The 27,681-nt window shown below is 47.0% G+C and overlaps 1 protein-coding gene across 3 annotated transcripts; it reads right to left on the minus strand.

Annotated features, from left to right (window-relative positions):
* Window positions 1–691: 691 nt before the first annotated feature.
* CABP1 (calcium binding protein 1) lies at window positions 692–27,448 on the minus strand. 3 transcript variants are annotated; one of them, XM_021549832.3, is made up of 8 exons: window positions 26,710–26,820; window positions 14,059–14,307; window positions 9,302–9,478; window positions 5,729–5,759; window positions 4,909–5,052; window positions 3,553–3,662; window positions 2,992–3,139; window positions 692–1,313 (listed from the first exon to the last, which is right to left on the minus strand). In XM_021549832.3, the coding sequence occupies exons 2-8, from the start codon at window positions 14,101–14,103 to the stop codon at window positions 1,288–1,290; spliced, it is 681 nt and encodes a 226-aa protein (XP_021405507.1). In that variant the 5' UTR covers window positions 14,104–14,307; window positions 26,710–26,820; the 3' UTR covers window positions 692–1,287. The 3 variants fall into 3 exon arrangements, with proteins under 3 accessions (XP_021405507.1, XP_021405505.1, XP_021405506.1); XM_021549830.3 differs by lacking the exon at window positions 14,059–14,307 and having other exon boundaries at window positions 26,710–27,448; XM_021549831.3 differs by lacking the exons at window positions 9,302–9,478; window positions 14,059–14,307 and having other exon boundaries at window positions 26,710–27,448.
* Between the last annotated feature and the right edge of the window lie 233 nt (window positions 27,449–27,681).

The raw sequence follows: 27,681 nt of genomic DNA on the forward strand, positions 1-27,681 counted from the left end.
TTAATCCTGGCAATTTGTGACTGAGCCTTTGCATAGACGAAGGAAACAACTGTAGGTCTGGTAGAGTAGGGGAAAGGAGAGGTAGGTTGGGAGCATCCTGGGGAAAGGAAGGTAAGATCTGATGTGCCTGGAAGCAGCTGGTAGGGCCTGGAGGCTACTGTCGTCACTATTGCAGACATGTGCAGCATTTCTGAGTGTGAAGAGGTCGGAGAGCCGGGCACTGCTACACAAAGAGGCTCTCAGCCAATCCCCAGCACCAGTGGAATTACATCTCAGTTCTCACAGCATGGCCCCACCATACATGTGCTCACAGTTGTGTTTAGAATGAGCTGAAAAGGGTGAGGTGGGCTACTGCTGCCTATCCCCTTCCCACCCAGCTCCCCTCTGGGCCCTTTCTCCCATTGCTCCTTCCCACGATACTGCAGGGGCTCTCACCTGTGCCCATGCCAGTGGAGGGGATGCAGAGATGGGGACCCTTCACACTCCCCTCACTGTGAGGTACCTCCAGGCCCCTTGGGGACAGCAGGAAGGAGGGCAGAGTCCTGACACAGACTTAGTGGCCAGCACTGACTCCCCTTTCTGCAGCAAGGACTTGCCTCTGGATCCTGGTGCAGACACTGGGGTGTGCATCTGCCCAAGCCCTCTCCCCCAGGCCGGTCACAACCTCTCACAGGGACATCCAGGCTCCACATCATTTCAACGTGCATATTTATCACTTTCCCCTTGCAAGACATATATTTGAATTTACTTTTGGTAAACATAACCACAGGAGGTGCAAATAAGTGTTGGGGAAGCATAAATAACTCCACACAGATAAGACACACACTGAGACAGCAAACACAGATACGGTTCACCAAGGGAAACCCAGAAGTGCAGAGCACGCCCTGAGGCTGCCACCAGTCCCAATGGCTTTGCTCTCATCCACCAAGCCAAGAGGATTTCTCCTGCTTTTGCTTTGCAGCAGCTGGTGGGAGAATAAAGCTGGGGAGGAGGAGTCTAAAGTTGCAAATATTCCATGAAAGCATCATGGCAAGTCCTGGCCCTGCAGTTTCCTGCAATCTTCTTCAAGGAATGGTTCCAGTTGTAGGAAGTTGCAAGTCTTTCACAGTGTGAAAGGGTGGAGGGGCATGGGGACCACCATGAGGGAGGAGCAGCAGGTCATCTTGCAATGTCCAAATTGCAGCCAGCCGATAAACCTTCGTGTAGGAACATCGGGGCTAGATGCTCCATCTAGGTCCTCTTCTGCCCTCTCTAAGGTGCTGATTCTTCTTTAGATGAGAATAATCTTCAACGGGACATCATGCGAACAAACTCTGCAACCAACAACACAAGACAGCCCTGAACCAGAAGGCATCCATGGTCTCCAGCCCAGCTCTCATTCACTGGAGACAGCAAGCAGCCAGGGTGAGAATGGGAGTCCCCAGGCTGCCAGCAAAGTCTGTGTGCTCCAAAACTGGCCCTGAGAGCTCCCACAACATGGGCTTTAGTCCTTGCATTAGATATGGTGATAAGATCCCTCCAGCAGGTCAATTCATTGCCTTGGACTCCTTCCCAGACACCTACGGTCTTGTTTGCACAAGCAACTCTTTGTGCAACACTACAGCAAGCATTGTCTCCCTTCACTGTAACTTCAGGGAACCTTGATTTACAGTTTTGGGAACACAGTATGATTTCTTAGCAAACTTGCCACTTCACAGAGATACCAGTGTGGGAAAGCATGAGAGTTGTGCCAGTATCTATACTGGCATTCTTGCAGAGAAAAGTTCACTTTAAGGGACTTCTTGTATTTAAAGATACATGTTAACTGTAAGGATACCCTGGATCTATTTCTTGACTACCTTGCAGTTTTTGAAGACAATTGCAATTGTTCAAAATGAGTGTAAATGCCATCAAATATAAATGTGTTTTCATTCTGCACTTGAATTGCTGAAGAACTAATGACTCTGTAAAGAGGAGGGCAGTGGAAATTACCCCCTTGACTTCTCCTTTTCCATTGATAGAAGTGTCCTTTGACAACTAAAGTGGTAACTCACAGAGAAATTGATACTGGGATAGCATTTCATGTATTTTAGCTGTCTAACATAATTTAGCTGTGGGAAACAAGGAGAGCTACTGTCTGTAATTAGCCAGTGCATTAGAACAACCACAGCTACCAGATACTTTCTACGAAAACACTGGTGGTATTCTAATATTTTCAAAGCCCTCAGAGGCTTCAGTAATCCTGAGGACTGAGATGCTTTGTCATGTAGGAGACCCAGGAATACAGCTGAGCCAAAAAAATTATGTCAATTTTACTTTAATTTTATAGTTCCTGTACTTCACCCTTACTGCAAAAGGGACATTTGGATTGCTACCAGGGGAAAAAGCAGCCTGCCACACTCTCACACCTTCCAGCTCTTACATCTTCTTAGCTGTCTGATATCAGCTTCTTCCTTGCCAGAAACCCTGGGCTCTATTAATATTGCTCCTGCCACAGCTAATGGCTAGGATAGTAGCCTAACCACTCTTATTTTTCAAAGACCTTCTGGCATGAAAAGTGTGAGAAGAAATTAATTATCTCTAGGATTTAACATGACACCTATGGATCAGATATCTGCAGCCTTAGTGAGCACAGCTAGCATGTGACCATCTTCTGGCATAAAGACACAGAAACAAATTCTCTGTAAAGCCATATAACAAAGGTGAGCCAGAGGAAATGGAAGGTGCAATGCATTCTCCAAAGCAATTCAGCCACCCCACAGCTCTTGCAATAGATTTAAATAAAGAAAATCCCATTTTATCTCTTATCATGCTAGAATTATGGAGATCCAATCGAACCTGAGATGAAGCAAGAGATGATACACAAATGAACAATTCATCTGACTGAAAAAATAAAGTTATTTTTTCTCCATATTTCAGAACCCTGGGATCTGAGCATGCAAGTCTTCAGCTTCTGATTTGAAACTGACTCACACCAGGAGAGATGGACAGTGAGCATCAATCCCTTCTCACCTTCAAAATCAACACGCCCATCTCCATTCAAATCCACGTCCCGGATGATCTCTTCAATATCCCGGTGACCCACCTGCTGCCCTAGAAGTTTTTTCATGGCTTCTCGCAGCTCACTGGTGCTGATTTCCCCATCTCCATTGGTGTCAAACTGCAAGTACATGAAAAATACCAGCAGGGGAAATACAGTTAATGGAAACAGATATTGCTCTGGATTGGTTTTTGTATTGTCTTGCTCCTGAGTGCCCTGTATTTTCTCCATTCCTTCCAAGTCCCTCCTTTTTCTTCTTTGAGTGTCTTTTGGATCCAGTCTGTCTTTTCTCCTCAGAAAATCCTTGCAAATGCTGTGTCTGCACCAGCTTTTCTTTTCTTTTCCTTGCCTCAAGAGTTCCCTTATCTTAGCAATATTCTCTGCTCTTCCCTTATTCCATGCCTGACTGGGCTCTTTCTAGATCTTCCACTGTGCTGCTCTCTCCTCCTCCTCTTCTCTTCTCCAGTGGGTCTTCTCTCTATCCTGTCTTGTGTTGCTCACCTCTCTGGGGGCACGCGCAAGAGATCACTCACCTCTCTGAAGGCATCACGGAGTTCTTTTACACCAATCATGTCTGCAGTCTCCGCTAGAAGTTTTGGTCCCATCAGCTCAACAAAATCTTCAAAATCCACATGGCCACCCACTTGGGACAAGATGAAAGATTGTGTGTAAGAATTCCATAAGTTAGCCAAGACCAGGACTCACTTTGCATTTCTGTGTGCCTCAGAGAGCACTTGGCCCTTCAGGAAGCAAAGCACAGAAGGTGTGGGACAGTGGAAGGAAAAGGAGAGGTATTTTCTGCATTATGGGCTGGGCAGAATGAGCCCAAGCTATTCCATCCTAGGCTGCCATGGACTGTCACACCCTTATTGCATCACATAGTACATATCAGAGGCTTGATCGTTCTAGTGCTTATAGCAACACTCTGCTGCGCCTGTGCCAAAGGGCATAGCAAGGGCACAGCATGATGTTCCTGCAGAGCCGGGCAGTGCCCTGCAGCAGTGGTGCAGTCCTGCTCCATTACAGCAGCTGATGTATGTCCAACTGTTTATTCATTGTATTAGTACTTTTACTTGTTAGTGCCCTGAGAGCTGTCAGCAACACTCTCAAATTCCCAAGCACTTGTGTGCCAGGGTTATCAGCTGCTTTTGTGTGTGACTGGTTGAATACGTTACAGCTGTTCTCCTTTCCTTGACCAAGTAATTTGTCCTTTTAACATAATCCCATGTCAGAAATAACATACATTAAATATGCTTCTCCCCATATGGCTGAGGGTGATACCCTGCCCTGCCACAGATGAGAGCTGACAAAAACGATGGTGAAAGACAAGGGTCACAAACACAGTTACAGTGAATCAGATGCATTTGCCACATTTTTCCATGACTGCAGCAGATGCTCCCATCTGATGCTGCCAGCACAGCTCGCTCATGGCCTATCCCCAGGCACACAGCAGATACACAAAAAACCACCACAGACCAACAGCCCATCCATCACCCATCTAAATGAAGCATCCCCATCTTCCCAGGCTTGCTCTTCAATCCGACACCATCTGACAGCAGCTTCAATGTGACAACACACAGAACCTGTGCACCAGTGCCTGACAGCACACATTAAGGGCAGTTTTACACCTGACAACATAAGCTAGAAGGACAACCCTTCCACTCACTGTTCCCATATACAGTACAGACCACACAGTTTCTTTGATAAGCAAAAACAAAGGCATCGACTTCTAGGGACCACAAACAGGAGAGATGATAAGAAGTGAAAATCAGAACCAAAGAAGAGGGGAAAAATCCAAAAGAAAAGAGGCAGCCAGAGACCGAGAGCCTGAGGCAATGATGTAGGGTGCAGCAGCAACAGGCAGGTACAGCTGGGTGTCTATTACTCACAGTTCATGTTGATCTGCTGGGATAGCTCTATTAGCTCCATCTCAGTAGGCATGTAGCCCATGGTCCGCATGCAGTTCCCCAGGTCCCTGCAGTTAATAAACCCATCCTTGTCTTTATCAAACTCCTTAAAGGCTTCTCTTAATTCTGCAGGAAAGGAAGAACAATATTGTCAGTGACAGCTTGAAAGACCTTTTCCAAGAAAACTCCCCAGAATAAACAGCACTTTATGAAGCCAAACTCTCTTAAGATACTCAGTATTTTCCCACCAGATCTCCCTACATGAGGCAATGACTGGAGCAAAGTTAAGCCCTTCTGTCAGTAGTGCTGCTGGCCCATTCCTGGCTGGAAAGCTTGCTTGGACTATGAGTGTCACAAATGCTTCTCATTGCTAAACTGTGCTCCCTAAAGCAACTGCAACTAGTATGTTTTTCCAACATTTACCTCTGCATCTATTATATACCTCTCACTGTGGGGATTAGCAGGTAAGACAGCTTCATTGGAGCCATATTATAGTATCATGCTCCACAACATTTTCTGTGGGAGCTGGAGGGACAGCAGTTCTCTCACAGCCAATATCCCATTACTTATTTATCCTCTCACCCTGAAGAATATTGAATGGATGCAAATTCCTTCACAGTCAGAACTCTTTCAATTTTATACATTATTTCTTTTGCTGGGGTTTCCAGGAATTATTCTAGTAATCATCTCCCTTGATTTGCCCCAAATCATTTTAACCCATGGGGACCACCATGAAAGGGCCAGCCAATAGGTTTTCACTGGGCAGGGAGAAAGAGGACAAAGAAGGAGCAACAAATTTTACCTTCAATTTCTTCTGGACGCAGTTCTCTATCCTGCAAAAAGAGAACACATTATGTTAAAGACATTCATTGACCACAAACATAGTTTCAAAATAGCACTTGTTGGTACAAAGGATTCTGGAACAAGCCAGAGAGTGAGAGAAGAAACAAGAAGGTGATGACATGTTTAATACCATCTACCTAGGAAGGCTTCCCAGCTTTCCTTCCCAAAGAGAGGGGTGTTAATCTGCACACATTTCTCTGCAAGCCCCTCTCCCTCTCATCTGGTGGACAGAGGGATGACAGGTGGTCCCTGAACAGAATAGACCTGGACCAACACAGCATGGTTTATGGCCTCCCCACTGATGGTATTATTGGCACCTTCATGAAGCTGCTTCATCATTCCCCAGCACCAAGTTCTGGAGCAGAGACTGTCCCTGTAGCAGTTATGATCTCCTCTGGAGCTCTGATTGTATTTCTACTGCCACTCCCGCTGACACACACAGATCAAAGCAGCTGGAAGCAGTCCTTGTAACCAGCAGGTCTAGACCATCATCTGCTCAGATCACTGCTTGATCTCTGTCCTTCTGGCAGGACAGCAACAGCCATGAGGTTTCTCACAGTCAATGTCTCAGTGATGTCTCCTACAGTCTGTCCCCAAAAAAAGGTAGTAACTTCCCCCTTCCCTCCAGCCTCAACTCCATATACAAGCATTTTGAAACCAGTCATGAAGGCAGACACACAACATATCCATCATCAAGGTCATCTACAAATGAAACAGGACAAGGATTCACCATGTTCAGGAAACACTGCAACTTCAAACATCCAATTTGAATTTCTCTGAAGAAGGGGGAGGATATAAGAGTATAGGAAAGTCCAACACTGCACCAGGAAGAAGATATGAGCATGGAAATGCACTGCTTTCTGGTTTAAATGCTCTTTCTAATTCATCTCATGGCTCCCAGGCAAATCCAAAACATCTGAGAATTTGGAAACACGGAAACGCGATCTCTTTTGTCGTCTCACTCTCAGCTTTTCCTCTCAACTGTGAGGAGTTTCTCCTTGCCTTCCAGGTGTCCTCCAGCATCACCACATGTGTCTAGAGACGGTGCCTTTGATCCATTTGAGAAGGATGATTCTTTGCTATTTAACCACAGGCTCCTCTGGAAACTCTAATGGCAGCTGCTCAGAGTGCATAGCAAACTAGGACGCACACTGGATTATGTCTGTGCAGAAGTGGGCTGTGCCAGAGAAATGACCAGCTTGCCACTCATAACCTTCCCAGAGGCATCTCTGTGCTGGATGGAACTGTCAGAGCGTGTTGGCTCTGCCGTTTCATCCTTCACAGACCTGGTATTTTCAAACATGTCATCCCATTTGTTCTGCTTTCATCAATACCAAGTAATAAAACAATTCAAACTCCTCAGACCGGATGCAGGAGGCATAATTGCCCTCCTACCTTAGGCAAAATAACAGAAAAAAACACCCATTATAAGTTCCAGCACCTTGTGCACTTTATTCCAGAGACTGCAAACACTGATCCCTGGAGATAGTGGCTGGGTGCACAGCAGGTGCAGGGCTGTGAGCACCAGTGCTGTGGTGCAAAGGGTGCCATGACTCACCCGTGGTAGCTGCTGTCTTGTGAGAGTGGCCAGGGTAGGATCCAGGCCCTCCTCCAGCACAGTCCTCACAAGACCATCCTCCTCCTCCTCCTCCCTCACTGAAGAACACATTGTAATTGACATCAGTGACACTTGTCAGAAGTGGGGGCTTCAGCACTGGCTCTAATTTTGCACACCAAAGAATTTGCATTTGCCAGAGATTGCAAATGCAGAAGGAGGGGGAGGGTTTATGTCCCTCCAAACATCTGACTCAAGTGATAACTAACATCAGGAAGAGGTTTTCTGTTTTAAATTTGAAAGATCCCCTAAAATTATTAAGGAGTAAAATTGCTTGAGATAAAATGTGCTGAATCTCTCTAAAGCTTTCGGAAAATATATGAGAAAAGAAACAAAACTATTCCAAGAGTTTAGATCCTAGATATGAGCAGAGGTGACCCCCAGAGAGTCCATTATACTTAATGGTCTTACCCTCATTTATTTCTGTTCTATGTACAAGAAACCCTGTCGGCCTAGAGAGTCAGTAAAAGTAAAGCTATGTATTAGATGCACTTATTCTACATCAGGGTACTTAGAGACATCACTAATCCTATTTTGGAGACCTCTCAGGGTACAGGGAGCTTCCATGGCCTAAGCAGGATGGACACTTGTCCAGCTGTCCACTAGGGAGCTGGACCTATCTCCTGTGACAGGTGGCTCTGTGCAGGTCAGCAAGTGTACTTGTGCAAGAGTGTGCTTCATGTTTCAGTGATTTGGCACAGGGACTGTGTGATCACTTAATGGCTGAAGGTTAGGAAGAACAAAAGCCTTTTTTTGATCAATAATGACACATAATTACTCTTTTTTGAGTTGCAGGTTGAAGCAGAGTTTTCAAAAATAAAAACCTACATGTCTCCTACAGCTGTAGATGAGCATATCAACACACAAGTAAAGCACAGGTTTCTTACAGAGGCAATAAACCTCTGGTTCTGAGGCAATTGGGGTGAGCTTTGTTTCAGCACAAGAACATGCAAGGCACTGGGTGAATATCTGACAATGCACGTATTCGCTCATACATATCCATAAAAGGCGTGTTAATCATATTAAATTCTGTTTGTCATTAAATTCATGTTATTGTAGAGGTAGAATGTTTGGGGGCAAAAATATCTTTTAGTTCCTGTAAAGACACAGTATTGGGGTGCATACATACAAGCACATATTTTTATTGTTTGTATACAAATACATACATCGGATGCATATGAACACCTAGTTTCAATAGGAGTGACTGAATGAAGTGGTTTTGCTATTTCTCTCTCTCCGTGTGGGAGGGTAATAACATTTGGTAGCCTGGCACTATTTGCAAATACAAGGATAGCCTGATGTTCCTCAGTTTAACTGGCTGGGATTGATGCAGTGCCAGGCTAGGTATGCCAATGCACAAGAGGTTGTGTCTGGGTATCTGTGAGGAGGCAGCTGTCTGCTTGTATCTGCTGATACTAGCGTGCTCACCTTGAACTGGTAGGAACAGTATCAAATATGGACAGCTTGTTCCCAATACAGATGCCCTGATTTGTATTTAACTGGCAATTTAGGCTCTAAATGCTAATCTGAGCTGGGAATGAGAGATGGGTGTCTTGCTGGAAAAATAGCTTTAAGAACTGGGCTCAGGAAAAGTCCATATGATTATGCAAGTCATGAAGTTCTTTTCCTGAATTCATATTATGGTTACTCGAGTGTAGGTTTGGATCTATTTTCCATAGCTGCAAGTTTAGAATCCTCCTTTCTTGGTATTTAGGCACAAGGGTACGTGCACATCCTTCAGGTTAGACATTTGCCTGTGACTGTATTTGCACTTGGAGCTGGAGCCGGGATGCTCGAGATCCAGGGCTGGGAGTTACAGAGCTCCACGCAGACGGAGCACGGGGGCGGCTCCGCATCCCCGACTCGCGTCCACATGGCTTTGTGCGTGTCTCGCCCCGCTGGGTGTAACTTACGTACAGGCTGCCTGTTTTCTGCGAAGCCCTTCCTCAGGAAGATGCATGCTGGCCCCAGCAGGTTGTGCATGACGGCGCAGTTCTGGGCCAGCACCATGAGCGGACCCTGGTACTCGCCAGCCGACGACCCCTCTTCGCTCGTCTGGACAGCTTTATAGCTCGTCTTCTCGTCATGGCGGATCTTCCCAGCCAACCAGCAGCAAGCAAACAACACAACAGAGGATGTTACCTCCCCATCTCGTTCCTCTGAAGTTTTACTGAACCGCCTCGCAGAGACATAATTGCTAAATTTCTTTCATCTGGTGCACACTGCGTCCCCCCGCCCCCCCCCGGCTTATTAGGATTTGTACAGAAGCAGTAAGTCCAGGAGTTCGCTTTCAAAAGCTGAAAGAACAACCAACCACGAGAATTTCTCTTTGAAATTACATCAAACTCTCAGCGCTGCTCACATCTACCCAGACACAGCCCAAAGTGCCACGCTCCCACAATCAGCCCGAGTTAACACTGCCTTGAACGAGCTGCAAAGGACAAGCACATCCCGACTTAACAGTACGTGTGCCAGCCCGTGCCCCGGGCAAACCAACCTGCCGGCTTGGCCAGGGCATCCCCAGGAGACCAGGCAGAGCCTGCACAAAGCCAGGCACAGCAACACAGCAACACAGCATCACACGCTTGATCACGTTTCCAGAAGACCATTTACAGCATCAGGTGGCCCTGCCAACTGCAGGCTCACGCTGCCTTGTGCAGCTACTAATTAGTTACATCCTCACGGTTTGAGGCACTTATTGCCTTGGCCTCTTTTAATCACTGAAGTCCCAAAGTGGAGATCAGACACGGGCACGACATTTTTGAGTGTTTGCAATTGCACGTTTTCTAAGTGCACACGTCCTGCTAAGCTAAGGCTCCAGAACAGAATCCAGCACTGGATTTTATAAGGAGGCGCTGCTTTCCTTTTATAGAAATGCATTTCCCTAGCTCTGCAAAAAAACTCTTATCCTGATATTCCCATGCAGCTATAAAAAGCCAACACTACCCACAGGACCCTTGGTTTTACAGAATAAACATTAATCATACATTAGATTTCTCTTCAGGAATGATTCTACTTTTACAGCCAGTACTCCCAGGGGTGATCAGAGAAGCTCTGTCACTTGTCAGTGTCTCTATTAACCCTTTCCTGAAAGCCTGAGGTAAATTTTCAGGCTAAAAGACCAGACACAAACACCCCCCATTCATACTTGTCTGAGACTATTGTATCTACTTGCTGTGTCTGCCATGTGCTATTACATTGCATGCATGGTTTGTAATTTGCCTTTTTGTACACAGTCTTACACCAATCTGCTCATGTATAATGTCATGTGAATATCAAGCATCAAAACAAAAATAACTCAAAAAGCAAGCCAGGGAGAAAGAAAATTATGAAGCAGAAAAGCATTTTCATTGCAGTCGTGGCTGAGAAAGGAATCGGTCTCTGATTATTTCTGACACCTAGGACATTTGTCCTTAAAAAACCAAAAGATGGGCATCCATCCACAAATGGCATATTACTAGCTCAGCTAAATGTCAAGACATCTGTGTTGAGCTACACAGCTTTGTGACATCAGTACAATATATTTTCAAAATTATCAGCTTTATTTCCTGGCACATTTTTCAGTTTAATATACCAAATAATATGAATCCCTTCAATGCCCCACATCAGTTCTGTGTTTACTTCCAGTGAAGCCACATGAAGGATGCAAAACCCTACAGCCCCAAATGCTCATTTGCTGACACTTCCAGTCAATAGTTTATTACCAAGCTATACAGCAGTACCTCATAATAGTCACCCCATTATTTTTCTGTCTCAATAGAGGTTGCCATTTTGATAAACAGTTGAGCCACTGGGGACTGTGACCAGACAAACTGCTGCAGTGCCAGAATACCAAGGTGAACATCTCAGCAAGGCTCCCTGCCCTGCCCTGTCACTGCAGGCAGGATTTATGGAATTCAGTGTTCCCTCTGCCAGCAGTCTTACAGGTTCTTCTGAAAATATCCACTCAGGTTCCCTTCACCATGCTCCTTCTACATCGCAGAAGAGAGGGCAAGGGAGCTGTGATATTGGTATGGGGTAAAGAAACATCAGCCACCCGTTACAGGGGAAAACAGCAGTGTGCATGACAAAGACAATGCAAGAATAGGACTGGGGAGATCAGGCTTTCCCAGTCCTTTCTTAGTGAAGGACCATTAACCTCCCTGGACAAGTCCAGCTCTTGGCTGTGTCAGACCAGCAGATTATGGAGTGGGAAGAGACCTGGTTGATTTAGAGACGACCATAGTGGTGGAGAGGTGTGGTAAAGTGAGGGACCTGGATGTCAAAGCTTTTGATTTCTGCACAGCAGAAGCACATCAGGATTCACTTCATTTTGGGCCTGAGTGTCAGAGGGACTTTGCAGAACAGCAAGCCAAGAGGGGCCTCAATCCCAACTGCAGTATCTCTTGGAGGGAAAAGCAGCCAGGATAGCTTCCAGAGTCACTTGCGGGAACATCGTGACAACAGGAAACTGAAGCTTCCAGCAAAAGACAGGGAGTCAAAGCTTGAACAAGCAAGGTAATCTGGTGTCATCTATACCTAGATCAAGCCAGCTGGTGCCTGGGAGTGAACCCCAAATTTTGGGTTGAAATAATGTATTCAAGAGTTCAGACTGTCACTCTAAGAGCAGCTTCCATGCAAGTTGTCTGCAGTCCCTCCTCTTTAACAGTTCAGCAAAATGAGTTTGCTCAAAGTAAAATCTGAGAAAAACTACTGGGATCATATAACAGCCAAGTGAAACTGGGAAATATTAAGACTGATCTGCAAAGTCTCCACTATTATCATGCGTGTTGTGATGAAAAGAATGGCCGAGTACCAGGACCTGTCAGGATAAGTGCCTTATTTCATAGCTCACTAGACTGATGTCTGAGAAATTTTCTAATTCAGCTTTGCAACAACTTTTGATCTTCAGTCCTGACATCCCAGGCCTTGTAAGTGGGCACAAAGTGAGTTATTCGAAGCAGCTTTTAGGAATAAAACCATAAATTACTTCAAAGACTGACAACACAATTTACAGGTTCTTGAATCTATTTCAATTCAAGCAACCTGGCTACCTGTCAGACTTTAATTGTAATCGCCTTGTACAGCTGCAGCCAACTCCCTTTATTCCAAGTTGAAGGCAACCTACAAGCAACCAAGTTCATTTTTCATATGTGCAATATTTGGGTGAACCTCAGCTATTTCTACATCTCCCTGCAGGTCACCCTGACCTAGGTCTGGTCTCAGCAATGCCTAACTGCTTGGTAATGAATTCCCTCATCAAGTACCCCAGCTCCCCCACAGCAACACTGTGCCATTACTGGCTTTCTTTACAGCAGCCAAGATAACAAGTAAATTGTGTTTCTATACAGAAGAGGCCAAAATGCAGCCAAAAGAAACTTCACAATGGAGGTCCTCTCCCAGACAGCTCCCTCACAGAGAAGCTTTCCCAGGTGGTAAGATTTCCTGGATAAAGCATCTTGATGGCAGTGGCATTTCACTGTTGTGAAGGTCTCCACAGAGGCAGCATCTCATTGCAATACTTTGGATGATCAGCATAACTTTATCATGGAGAATGAACTACATAGCTTTTTGCTGAGCTGTTAGATTTGCAGCAATGCCAAGTGAGAACCGTGTGGTTGACAGGTACACAGTGCTGTAAGAGCTTCCTCAGTCAAACAGAAAATGTTTCTGGGGCATGTCATTCTCATTTCAACCCAGTCCATAACAGCAGAATTATTCCTGGATCTAGTTTGCCCCAGGACCACTGCAAAACCTCAGCAGAATAGACTGTGGGCTGAATCCTAACAGAACACGTGGCAGCTCGCAGATGAAGTCCAGCTGGGCCCAAGCATGTAGACACACGGGCCACACTGATGTGCAACATGATGCACAAACACACAGTGTATCCACTCACAAGCAGATGCATGGACGAGCAGAACAGAGAGAAGAACATGCTTCTGTATCCAAACACATACCAAAAAACCAAATTGTTTCATATGCAAGGATGGACAGGCATAAAAACATGTGCATGTCTACACACAGACTTCTGTGAGGACATGCACCAGCAGGTGAGCACACACAGAACCATACAAGCAAGGGCATGTGTGTGATAGACAGAAATGCTCCACTTCTGCACTCAGAGCAAACCTGCTCAGGCACTCGGGATGCCATGCAGAGATGTAAAGAGCTAAGGACACACATGTACCTCAGATGGGCCCATAGGTGTGCATACTCTTACACAGCAATGGCAACTTGTGCAGACTCGTGACCCTTCACTACACATGCATAAATGTCCCTACACCCATGACACACGTGATTACTCAAGCAGGTAACTCTCAGCCAAAGCACGTGCACACGCACAAGCTCACACATACACCCACACATCAAGATGCCCTGACAGAAGTGTGTCAGCACACTGTGCACATCAACAAGCACATGTTTGCAAGTACCCAGAGGAGAGCTGTACACACACAGTGAGCAGGACACAAGCCTACACACACATTTATTTATACATATTATGGCTCTCAGCATCCTGGGCTCTACTGGCTGCACTTGCATGAGCAGCTCTTACAGAAAAAGTCTGGTGAAGAAACTGAATCCTTCATACTCATCTCTGTGTTTCTCCCACCTCCCATTCTCATCTGCCCACAATGTCACCCATCCCAAGAAGCAGGGCTGGAAATGCACAGCGCATTTTGATTCCGGGAACATACCTTTTTAGAGAGGTTTCTCAGAGGAGACTTCACACAGTTGCCCATAATATGTTGAGGCTGCCTTTCCGGTGGACTTGGTTATAAAGGAACTGAAGCAATTGATCCCATTAAAGGTATTCCTTGGGAGCAAAGCAAGAAAGGCAGCACCAGGCAAATCCAAACAGCTACTGGCTGCTGGGGCTTTCCCTCTTCAGGGAGCTTTTTCTCTCTCTGCCTCTCTCTCTCCGTATTTTACTTTATGTTCACTTTCTTGAAGAGATGAAGCAGGAAGGAGAGGGAGGGGAGAGAAACAGACAGAAAGAGAGGGAGAGAGAGGGAGAGAGAGAGTGAGTGAGAAGGGGGGAGAGAGGGAGGCGGATGTATAATCTACATCAGATTAATGTTCAAATCCCTCCCACCCCCCTCAATCTGCAGGCAAGATTGTTTCGCTCATAGGAGAGGGCTGTTTCAGGGAGAATTAAAACAGAGAGGCAATGCAAGAAGTGATTTCAGTGATGAGTTCCGTGAATCTAGCTAGTTTGGGTCCACACAGCCTCTGAACACTGCATCCCTACCCACCCCCCTTCTAACTCTTCTCAGCTTTTCAATCACCACAGCGCTAGGCTGGCCAGAAGGCAATCCACTTAGGGGCTTGGAGCAGACCAGAGCTTGTTTCGGAGCAGAAATTTACTTGGGTGAGACCTGTTTCAGCTTATAAATACCAGCAGAGCTAGAAGTGTCTGATTTTTTTTCTGTCACAGTGGAAGCAAGCCTGGAGACAACTGTCCTGGGACGCTACAACACTCTCAGCCCCAGGACAGTAATATTTAACCACAAGGGAGAGACATTGAGCCACTCTTGCAGTAAAGTTTCTCCAGCTTTCTGCAAGTAAAAATCAATTGTCAGTTTAACCCACACAAGTCTGCCGAAGATGGGCTCAGACCTGACTCTTAAATCTAAACAGGTAAGATAATGTGAATCAAAGAAATTTGATGTGAGATCCATTAATTTCATTTTCAAGAGCCCAAGTCCTGGAATAAATCAGAGGCACCTGAGCCTAGAGGTGGCTCTAAACTTTGGACTTTATGCCTGTAGTGTAGAATAATCTCTGAAAGAAAAGGGATGAGTCCCCAGTATATTTTCTCCTGATCTCAGGCTGAGCATAAAAACATTCAGTCTGAAGAGATTTAAATTGCATAAAAACCACATAATTGCACTCAGGCAATAGTATCTGAGCAGGACAGTGAATGCACCTTTAGCTGTGAAGGCACCACAGCTGCAACTCCACTGTGATAAGAAGTATGAAGAGCTACTTCCTTCAAACACCTTGGAGACCAGGATGACACTGATCTTACACCCTGTTTTTCAGCAGGCTGGTTGGACACTCGGGTGTTGGGCTGAAAGATTTCACATCTTTGTTTGCAAGTGTGGTTCCAAACAAAAGCTTCTACAAAGACCTGCTCCACAGGCTGAGTACTTGCACCATATGCTTTTTGTGAAGGAGCCAAGGATTCACTCTCCTGGCAGCTCTAGGGCTGTAGGACAGAGAAGGATGAACTGCCAATGTCAAAACAAAGCACGGATTTCTCCTTCCACCCTGATGGTGCTGTGGCAAATTAAGTATGATTCTAAGGTGACTCAAGAGTTGCTTTAGAGCTTAGAGGCTTCTTCCACCTAAGGAGATGAGTCTAAGAGTCTAAGTATGACAAAAGTCCACAGCTTCTCCAGTTAGTCACAGACAGAAGTGCATGGCCATAGGGAATGGTGTTTATTGCTCTTCCTTTTACTAACAGCTTCCCAAGAGTGAAGACAGTGGGACAGCCTCCTCTCAGATTCCCTCAATGCCTTCTTTATTAAATTATGTTGGTAGGAGCTCCACAAAGGTCCACAGGCTCTCCAAAACATGAAACTGCAGCAGGACATGCTGGAAGACACCCCTTGTACCCAGGGCTGACTGAGAGTGGGACAGAGGGGAAGACGTCCATAACAGAGCCCACCCATGCTAGGGTGGAAAGCAAAACTCTTCCAGAGCTGGGCCTGTCTCCTGCTGTTGCAGGAGATGCTGAGGAAAAATACAGTCACTCCCTGGGGGCTGTGCCAGCCCTGGGCCTTGCAGTGTGGTCTTTGCAGAAGGATGCTGAAACTCCCAACTGCTCTCAGGCTTCCATCTTTAGACCTATTTCTCTTTCCCCTCTTAAGGCAGCTAATGGGAGGCTGATCTACCCTCTGACAAAGTGCCAGTCATTAATAATGTCCTCTGTCATCTGGAGCCATCCCCCAGGCTCCTTGTTTATTGACGAAGTGCTTGTGTCCCTTGAGCAGAAGCTGCCACACAGCGAGTGAAGTGCCTGGGCTCCTTCCTGAGACAAATGACTTCAATTCCAGAGCAGAAAGGAGAGAGAATTGCCTTTCTGCTGCTAATGAATCTTTCTCCCTGACAGGAAGCACAGAGGCCAGGAACACCCTGCAACTGAGAAGTGCCCATCTCCCACATTGCCCAGAGAGAGGGAGGTGAAGAAAGGAGTCAGACGCCTCCTGCCAGAAAAATCCATCACAGTTCCCAGACTATTGTGGGATAGCTTTGGAATACAGCTGTGGAGTGTGTCTTACTGAGCTCTAAAAGCCTCTCAACAAGATGGTGACTCTCTAAATACTGTCTTGTACCAGAGCATTCAGAGCCAGCTACAGCCATTGCTGTGTTTGCCTACTCTCCAGCTTTTTTCCCTACAGTTACAGGCAGTGGTAGGAAATGTGCAGGGCAGAGTGAGAGGGCTGAGACCTCCTGCCAGGCTTGGCAGGAAGGGAAGAGGGAATAGGAGCCCATGTGCACCAGGTTTGGAGAACAGTCACAATCCTTCAACTCTGTAAGAACTTTAGTGGAGCTGCAAGAGGCCCAAGAGATGCAATCATAAACAATTTTTTATCTCCTTATTTACCTTGACTGTCTTAAGAGCAACTGGGCAGGACACCACAATCTAGCAGACAGCCCCTGCTGAGCTCTGAGGAGGAAAATCTTTCTATAGTGGGATCTTGTTCCCATCACCATCACAGGTAGCTTAAAGATAGGCAAGGAAAGTGGAGTTGGCAGAAAGGTCATCAGAAGATTAGGTTAAGAAGGAGCATATTTTCTCCCTTCCTCCAACTGATGCTGCTGTAAGAGAATAAGATGCTGAGAATAAGTGTGTCAGAAACATTTCTGTGTAGGTGCTGATCTGTGGGTATGCCTATATCTGGGGTAGTCAGTATGCATGTGGGAGGGCTGCACACGCATGTATACTGGTTTTCCCACACTGTTCTTTGTGGCAATCACACTGTTCTTTTAAGGTCTGTGTCTCTGTTGTAAACTTTCTAAAAATCTGTAAGAACTTTGTGAAATGCAGGTCTTGCTGCTGTTCATGCATCCCTCCCATTCTCCCGAGGCCCAAGGTGGAGAGCAGAGACCTCAAGGGATGCAGCTCGGCACAGAGCAAGGTGTCAGCTCATGGGAAAGAAGCATTTGGCACACTGACTGACCTGAGCACATGGAAGGGAGAAGGCTGGCTGACTTGGCATTGAACATGGAATTATTTAGGTGGTTTAATATGTCTGGATACTTTAAAAAGCAGCAGTGCTGTGCTTTAGGCTGGCACCTTTGGCAGAAATGCTCATTTCATAGGAAAATGTTGGAACTCCTCATAGCCAATCACTTGGCAGGTGCCAGAAGCTTTATCCAGTGGCAGCAAATATCCAACAGACACAACAGAAAGAACAAAATCAACCCAAAGCATGTAATTGCTTATCAAACTGTAGCTTTGCTTGGCAAAAATTTTCAGTGGAAGTATGGATTTGTATGGGGATTGTTCAGATGCTAGGCCTGTTTCAGTGCACAGTCCTTCATGTGCTGGAACATTACATCATTGTTCTCAACACAACATAAATACTGCTACAGGGCAATGTCAGTAGGTAATGGTATTGTATAGTAAAGCAGGAAAACTCTTTCCTAGTACCTTTTCACTGAATTCCATAGTTCTATCAAAAGCCCATTAATTGCTTCAAAAATTTACTATATTAAAATAATCCCCTTACTTTTTTATCCTAACAAGGCAGGTATTTTTGTTGTACTTTTTACTATGACAGAGTGGAGAGTGCACACATGGATTAGTAGCTTTCAAATCTGCTTCCAATAACCCTTTATCTGGTGGCTACAGGTCTCTATTTTACAGGAATATACAGTTTTACAGAAACTGTCTTGTTTACTGAATGAACTCAGATGAGCCATTTGGATTAGGCAACATCCTCCTGTTGCCAGTTCAGTCAAGGACCTCATTTTGAAGCTCCCAACCACTGAACATGCACTGGCACTATGAACTTCTGTGACTGATTTCAGTTTCTTCTTCTGCATCAGCTCCCAAGTGCTTTTGCTGCACCTTGAGTTGTGTTTTCTAAACTCAAATGAACTTTGGATGGTTCCATATGCCAGTCAGACAAGTACAGGTCCATCTCAAGGGGAGGCATGAGCAGGTAGTAGTGGATGCAGTCCAGGTTCTCATCTAGGGAGAGGAATTCTGCAGAGAGTTTGGGAACTTTCTCTGCTATCAGCTGTTCTAGGAGGAAAGTGTTGCTGACTCATGCTGTGCATAATATTCTCCTCCATTAGAGCAATTGGATCATAATCAATCACAAACAACAGAATGTTTATTAAAAAGACCATGGATATTTTCTATCCCTCTCAAGGTAACAAAGCCTGGACTGCCTGTCAGCTTCTGTTTAGAACCGCTCTGTCTGTAAATAGCTGGCTTTCATTCTGCATTAGATGAAAATAGATGGGAACGTGCTTTCTCCTGACACCTTCCCTGCAGATCTGATACAAGTATTTTGCATTAGCCCAACTTCCAAGTTCCTACGCAGGAGATGCGTTGGCCAGACCACAATGTACTGTGGATATTTGCTGATCATGATGCTAAAGATCATCAATGGGCTACAAAAAGACAAGTACAAACTTGACAGCTCAGAAGCTGCTGTGAAGATTTGTCGTGTATGTGGAGCACAGAGGTTGTTTAAAATAAACCTTACGTGGTTCCTTGTCTTTGCTACAGAATATAGGAATTTTGTTGCACTCTGTCCAAATGTGACTACTGCAAAAGCAGCTAATTCTGCCCAGCTCTCTCATCTCTTTGGAAATAAGAGGGACAAGGGGTCACTATTTAGCTAGCACACTGAGGTGCTACTGAAAACATGGCTGATCATCAGATGAGCAGAAGCCTGGAAACCAATATCAACCAAATACTCCAAACCAACCTTGCAGCATTAAGTGAGATTTGCCACCCTAAAACGGAGATATGCCTCTCTCTTCTAATTTGAGTAAGGACCTGACAGCACCTTTAAAAGGGCCAAACTGTGTATCCCAGGTCTCTGACTATATCTCAACACAGCTGGTCCCAAAGTATCTAAACCCTTTGTGTCTTTTTTCAGCAGAATACATTGAGGTTGCTGGTGTTTTTCTACTTCCTGCCTTCAGCTGTTGTGACATGATGCTTCCCAACGTTACACAGTTGCCTGTTTCCTTCCAAGTGCAGAGAATGTGTTTTGTCTCAGTGGGATGAAACAATGCTGTGTATTTCTTCCACAGATGGTTGCAAGATGCAAAGTGCTCTAGGGGAAGAATGGGTGGAAGAAATATTAGAATATTGCTAATGTCTTAATTAATGGATAGCATTGAGTTCATGGTCTTATGCTGGTGCAGAAAGCTACTAAAAATCTAAATATGACCATAGATAGGACAGCTCTTTACCTTTAAGTGGGGCATTTGATTGAGGGATTACTCAGGTTCATGGACACTGCTGCTGCTCTCTAAGGTCACAGGAATGTCAGAGGATTATTGAAATGGAGCCCAAAGTTAGCTAGGCATCTTTTACTGAATGCACACCATATAGCTGCTTGTTATTGGAAATCAATACCACTCATGGACGCATCAGGGAAAAACAGTTACTGAAGCTGGAATGCTACAAAGAATCACAGCTAATTCTGCTGACAATCCGCAGCCCAGCCACTACATCTAAAGCTAAACTTCCCTGACATTGTGTTGAAACTGAGGATTGCATGAAATAAAAATCAAAGTGGTAAAGCTTAACAAAATGGACAGTGGACTTATATAAATGATGATTAATTTATTACTGAAAGCTTTTTTCTCCTCTCCAAAGATAAACTGAATCTAACCAGAAGGTTTGTGTATTTCAGTGCATTAGATCATACTTGCTGTATATTTCATGAACAGAATATTTAATGACTGCTCTTTTAGCTTAGTTTTATTTTGATGTCTTTCTATAGCCTTTTAAAACAGATTTGTTTAAAAAGTAAATCACTGACAAAGATTAATGTTTGCTGGCAGACCGACTGCAGGAAGGAGGCTTATCCATAGCCCCTTAGTGATTTTGTATGTCTGGCTCACATCCCTCAAGCTCTTTACAAGCAATAAATGTGATGAACTTTTCTCCAAGCTGAGCAAAAGGGAAACTGAGTGGATAGGCTCAAGTGGAACAGTGTTTCTCTGTGTCTGAGTTCATTACATGTAAAAACATTAGACCTACCTTGGAAGGTGTGCCAGGTGTCAGCAGGCAGGTGTGCACACAAACGCCGAGCGATGTTTTAAGCACAGGAATGCATAAGCGTGTGCAGAGGTGGTTGTGTAGCCCCACAGAAGATTTAGCAGAGACTGCACGAGCAGGCTGTGTGTACATAGACAAGATATGTATATGAAGGCTTTTTATGTCAGTCTACATGCATGGACATGGGCTGTGGCAAATCATGCAGGGATGGAAGCACGCAAGCTGTACGGGCCCTCCAGACCCCTGTGAATACGCAGCTGGGAGCGGCTCTCGCCTTCTTCACGGCAACAGCGGGGCTCCCCCCGGGTCTGACACACTCACGGGCGGCCCAGGGACAGGGCATGCCCCGGGAGCCCAGAGCGCGGCGGGTCCGTGTCAAGGCGGCTCCGCCGGGCGGGGAAGGGCCCCGGGCCGAGGCGGCGGGGCCGCGCGGGGGCGCGCCGGGGCCGCCGCAGCCCCGCTGTCCCGGCGCCCCGCGGCGGAGTGCGTGCGGGACAGGCCGCCCGCAGCGCCGATCCCGGGAGCCCCGGCGAGACGGGCAGCAGCGCAGGGAATGCTGCTGTCCGCGGGAGTGCCTCCTGCGGCCATGGGGACTCCCTCCCCTCTCCGCCTGCGCCCTCAGGGACCCTTTTGGGGCCGGTATGAGCCTTTAGAGGTGCCATAAGACACGGAGGAATAGTCGGTGCAGGATACGGCATTTCTCCGGGTTTTTTCTGCCTCCTAATGTTCACTCACGCTCCATACTCCACGCGAGCCAAGACGGTGCCACGGGACCAGCATCACTTCGGCGGTCAGTCATGCTAAGCCAGAAGTCTGTTCACCCCAAATTACTGTGCTGATTTAACAGTGTTAATGAGCAGTTTAGTTAGAGACTGTCTCAGTTTGTCACGAGCCCTGACATGCCACTGCTTCACCTGCCTTACAGGCACAACACAGCACATGAGCACCTGGAAACCCAGGCCTTTCACCTTCACCTCGCCACCCCTCAACGTGACACCTGAAAGTTTCTATTGCTGGCGTCACTGCTCCAGGGCAGCCCAAGACGGCACAGCCTCCCTTGCTAATACACAGGGCCAGCTGAAAACTCCCATTACTAAGCCAGGAGCCACTCTACCCTAGCAGGACTGGCCAGGGCTTCCTGCATCTCCACGGGTGGATCTCCAAGAATGGTCCTGATGCAGTGACTGCTCTTGGGCAAAATGCCTGTTATAATCAGCTGAAGACAAAGACACTGAAGGGAACAGTTATCTGGCAGATGAGAAGACCAGAAAGGTGAGAGGCTGAACAAGGCATCTTCTCCCTACACGCTCTCGGCTGGTCAGAGGAGAAAGTTCTTGACATGCTTTCCACACAGGCAGCCTGGGGTCACCTCCTGTCTCAAAATGGGGCCACTTCTGCCATCCCAGTTTTCTGTAAGGTCCGTTAAAATGTGTTAAGATGTAAAGCTCAAGAATAAAGGGGGATGGAGCAGGAAAATAAAAGGAAAATTTCACAGGAAATGCAGAATGATTCCTTCCCTATTTTAATGGTAATTTGGACACTGACAATAAATCAGGAATGGGAGATGGTGCAGGAGAGGCTTTAAACTTCCTGTACAAATAGAAATACAAAAGCTCCTTTGGCCAGAGTGCTAACAGCAGAACCCTGTAAATATTTCATGATTCTCTACAGCAATTGTTTGACCCCTTTGATCCCCATGCTACCAGAGGCAATTGACAGAAAACTGTTGGGGAATCACTTCACTGAAAAATTTAACAGTCAAGTAGGGTGTGAAAGCTAAACGGCTCTGAAAACGTTCAGGTCTCACATGGCAGGATCGCTTACAAATTAATATTGCATAGCAAATGCCCGGAAAAAGATCTTCTCGAAGGTGCCAGCTAGCCCAGCACTGAGGCACAGGAGGAACGAGGCGATGAGAACCGGTGTCTGTCTGTGCCGCAGTCCCTGTACAGAGCCGTGGTGAGCCAGGTGCCAAGCGGCTGCTGCACCGTGGGCATTGCAGCCACATCACGGCTGCCCCAGGAATGCCACAAAACTTGCACTGCAGTCCTGCTGCCACCGCACTGCTGTCCCGGTCTCTGTGCTGCTGTTGTTACTGTTGTGATGCTAACAAACTGTGTCTTACTGCCAGACTGTCACCTCACAGCCATCCCAGCTGCTGAGGGGTCACTACTCCTCTTCTGTGTCGAATGTCCTGCTGAGCCTTACTCTCGAACTCCGGCCAAGTCCCTTCGCCTGACTCCTACTAGGCTTAGGAAGCTTGGTCTCCCTGCCGAGGTAAGGTCAAACGTCCTGCTGAACTGTCATCTGTAGCCACACTAGAGACACTTACAGGACCCTCATGCTCTTCTGCTCTGCAGGGGTAATAAGCATGCTCCTTTATGCTTCACAACTCACTTTTGCCACGTGGCCACTCCAACACTATCCTATCAAGCCAAAATTACATGAAACATCTTCCTTGTGCTCCCTGTTCTTTCCCACTTTGCTGCATTATCATACACACATCCCTTGCCAGCTACACCTGAGAGTTACAGCACTGCTCTCACACTGCACTGAGCTTCTACCACTGTAAGACCACTTTAAGACACTACTGTCCCACTGTCCCGCATAAAAACAGCCCATACTCACACTTCACTGTCACCAGGTAAGTCTGTGGTGTTGTCCTCTTGCTAACTCAGCTGTGCTTCCAAAAACTGTGGCATGGTGGTAATACTTCATTTGCTGCCTTCTGCTACAGCGGGATGGTGCTGTCAGATCAGCGCAGCCCTTTGCAAATATCACACCAGAAGTGATCACTGCTGTACAGAATGGCTCTTGTCTGAAATATTGTATTACTACATCAGTAGACTGCTAAACTCTTCTGTCAGGCTACAACACTCCACACTTATCACACCCGTGCACTGCCAAACTCCTACCACATGGCACCAGTATCACATCTCTGCTCTGCCCCAGGATTGCGTTACCACACCACTGCGTTGTCAGTGCTGTGTTCTCCAGACACTCGGAGCTGCACGCACTGCATCCCAACCCAGCATAAAGTCCACAGCAGAGTGCTCTGCAGCTGCTGTGCCGAGCCGGTGTGCAAACATGTCATTAGGCTAAGATGACATCCTGGCTTATACTTAATGCATCATTACACTACCCTGCTTTTGTTAATTCCTGTACCGCTCAATTACAAAATGGTAAAATATCCTAAAAGAGTATTACTGCTTAATGGTATTAGAACATCACTGCACCAATATAGCATAAGCCTAATTAATAAAATATCACTGCATCCTGTATCCTGGCAGTATCTTAGCATTCTCCTGGAGTACACACCCACAGTGCACTATATTGCTGTGCTGGTTATATAAACACGGCGCTTCTTCCTTCACTCTGTCTTTTTTTCTGCACAGCTACAAATCTGTCTTGCTCAGACACAACCCTCTAGTCCTGAAACTGCTCCTTTTTGCTGTTACTGCAATAATGACATTCTCCATGGAGTCATCCCTGCAATCTTTTCTGTGTATCTGATTGTACTACTGTAGTGTCTGCATCTGCGACCACATCACTGCACCACCGTGGAACAGAGAGATGATGTTCCACATCTGTAGAGCTGGAACAAGATATACTTGGTGCTGCTAGACCACAGTGCTCTGCTGCTGTGATATGCATCGCTGTGCTCCCCTCCTATGTACTGCAAAATTACTGTTTTAACTGTTTCACAGTGGGCTGTGTGGGCTAGAAAGAAGTTTTCATATTAAATGAATTATCTGCTGAGCCATTGCTGTCTTCTAATCACAATGTGGAGCAGACTGGTGTTACGGCACCTGCAGCCTCAGATTGCAGCCCTGGACATGTCTGCACCCATGACCCTGCCACAGCCTAGGCTGCAGACTGGGCTCTTGCAGGTGTAAATCCTTGCCTGCTTCAAACCTTCACACACATTTTTACACAATGCTGAGCATTTATTTCTTCATTCACAGAAACAAAATTTGTATAATTCTGTACCATGACAGAATTTCCACACATCTTATCCCTGCGCCCTTATTCATCCCAGGATTGTGACATCACTACAAAAAAAAAACAAAATAAAAAAAACCAAACAAAACAAACCAAAACAAAAAAAAACCCAAAAACCAAAAACCAAAAAATCTTCATGCATCTCATGTAACCAGCTCTTTTTGTACCCTAAATTATAAACAATTATAGTTCCCTATCTTGACCCTGTACAGGGGGATCTACTACAGCCCTAAAAGTCAGATCTAAAATCTCCACTAAATTTTCATTCTGTCACAGTTACTTCAAAGAAAGCAAGTAAGAGATGAATACAGAGAGAAAAAGGAATAAATAACACTACACTCCAAAAGAAAGATGCTGGTGTGTGTGTGTAAGCACTGGTGCAATGTACTCAGTGAAAAAGTGAAAATTAGGATAGCATCACTCTCATTCCAGTAAAGGGGATTGTTGAACACCACAGGTAAATTTTCTACATGTACAGCTTTCAGAAATGTCTTTTGGCACTGGGATGCGAGCAGCAGAGCAGCTAAAATAAAGCTGCTGTTCAGGTAAGTACTGAGCTCAAAACCAGAGAGGTTTCCATGAGTGGGAGACCTGGCATGAATTTGTTTGTATTTCTGATGCTTTGGGAACATACAGCTCCATAGACTTAAAATCTTTTCTTGGATACATCTTCACTTCGCTCAGAACTACAGCGTAAGTCAGAGCCAAGAACATGCATTTCAAAGCCTGGGGCTGGAATATGGCTTTCTGTAACCTGGTTGAGCGTCAATCTTCTAACCAGGCTTTTTCATTATTGTGACAATAAAATTTTAATCTAGACTTTGGATGCACCATTGGCACAGGGAGGGTAATACTTGTTTTAAGTTAAACACAACTGTAAAATTCCTAAACAGCAGACTGGCGGTGAGGATGGAAAAGTGTTGTGCTTTGGAGAGAACAGATGTGCTTTGATTTTTATCTGGAGAAGTCAAGATGAACAAAAATAGACAACAGTCCCATATTAAGCATACGGGTGTATCACCTCCTTCCACCCAATTACAAAAAATTTTCTAATTCTCTCCATAATCTCAGTCTGAATGGGTTTACTGCAAAGCCTCCCAAACACGCATTAAAAAAAAAAAAAAAAGCAGGAGAAAAAAGGAGAGAAAGACAAGAAAGAAAGAAAAGATTCAATGATAACAAACTCCAGAAATCATAATTCTGGTTTAATTGATAATTTCCAGGGCTGGATGGAATTTAGTCACCCAGGCTACTGGCTTATACCTATAATTGTGCTTCTGGAAGATTGCAGTTACATTAATCTTCCCAGAGATTACATTTTCCAGTAACATCCCTAGATGTCTCTAAAAGAAAATTTTAAGCTTGTCTCCCTCTGCCTTTTCATTTTTAGAGGGTAACCGTGTTGGGTAATTTCACTACCAAAAGCAGCTAAAAGCGACAGCTTTGTACCAAAAGAGCTGGCAAACACCAAAAGCATCTGTTCCATTCTAACATAGTGACTGGGAAGGCTTCAGAATTGGGTCAGGATTTTTTTTTTGTCGTCCTCCCCACTACCTTCTCCTGACAGCTTCTGCCATCAGAAATGATTCATATGCTGATTGTACAGAAATGTACCATAAGGAGATGTAAACAAATACAGCAAAGCAAGGCGGGGAGCCAGAGAGATGGAATCTAATAAGTAAATAGCTTTTAAAAACCCGCTTCTCTGACTCTCACCCTCAGCAGGCAGAGCCACAACTTCCCCGGAAAAGCACCGCACTTCCCCCGTCAGCACCACCGAGAGCGCCCTCCGCAGCGCCCGGCGGGGCGGGCGGGCGCCGGGGGTTCTGACCCGCGCCCTGTCCCCGGCGCGGAGCGCTCCTCGGGGCCGACCCCGCAGCGCCCCCGGCCGTGCCGCAGCGCCGGGAGAAGTTCGGCAGGGGCGGCCAGGAAGCAGTGCATTTACAGCTGCGGGCTGTGCCCGGGGGCGCGGGGGGCTCCGGAGCGAGGAGCCGAAGGTCCGTGAGCCGCAGGAGGAGGGGGCGCGGAGGGAAAGCGGGTGGGAAGAGAGGGAGGGGTGGGTGGCGAGGGGCGCTTTGCCCCTTACCTGGCCAAAGACCGAGCTGAGCATGGGGTGCAGCTGCTGGATGAGGGGATCCGCTTCCACTGACCGATCGCTGCCGCTGGACTTGGTGGAGCACTTGCTGCTGGATTTGGACAGAGGTGAAGCGCCTTCCGAGAGCTTCAGGGACTCTCTGCTGGACCTCTGCCTGTGACTGAAGAAAAAGTCCTCCTCTGCCTCCTCCCCATCCCTGTCTGAGAGCTGATGCTGGTCCTGGGGATGACCGTGGCTGGCGTGCGGCGGGAGGTGGTGATGCTGCCTGGATGTCCGCACCGGTTCCTTGCTGCCGCCTCTCCTTGGACCTCCTTCCGCCGGCTCGGGCTGAGTCTCCCCCCGTCCATGTGACAGCTTCCCCGCGCCCCTCGCTCCGTCCTCCTGGGCGCCTGGGTGGCAGAGCGGCCTGCGGGCACTGGGCTCCCCGGGGAGCTGCTCCTGGCTCAGCTCCCTCCCCATCTGCCCGCCTTGTCCTTTGCCGTCCCGGACGCGGCTGCCGCGGGGCTGGGGTTGGCCGCCCGCCGCCCGCCGGCTCCCCGCCGCCTTCAGCAGCGAAGTGCGGGACTCGCTCTTCGCCATGGAGGAGCCGCTCATCGCGGGGCCGCTAGAGCCGCATCCCCGGCCGGGCGGAGCGCTGCCGCTGCGGGCAGGGCTGCGGCGCGCCGCTCACGGCATGTCCTGCGGAGACCCGCTTAAATCCCGCACCGCGGCCCATGTGACAGCGCAGACAAAGGCCGCGGCAGGGGCGCTCCGGCGGGGGCTGGCGGGCACCGTCTCCCCCTCCGGGGCTCTGCCCCCCCACCCTCCGCGCCGCCGCCTCTCCAGGTGAGCCGGGGCCTCCCCCCCGCCGGGGGCCGGCTCGGGCCGGGGCGCGCCGCAGGCGAAGCGGCGCAGCCGAGGGGTGCGGGCGGCGGCGGGCGGCGCTCCCGCAGCGCGGCGGCGTGCAGGGCCCGGCAGCCCCGG

The sequence above is a fragment of the Lonchura striata genome, chromosome 18, assembly GCF_046129695.1.
Source record: "Lonchura striata isolate bLonStr1 chromosome 18, bLonStr1.mat, whole genome shotgun sequence".
Classification (NCBI taxonomy): domain Eukaryota; kingdom Metazoa; phylum Chordata; class Aves; order Passeriformes; family Estrildidae; genus Lonchura; species Lonchura striata.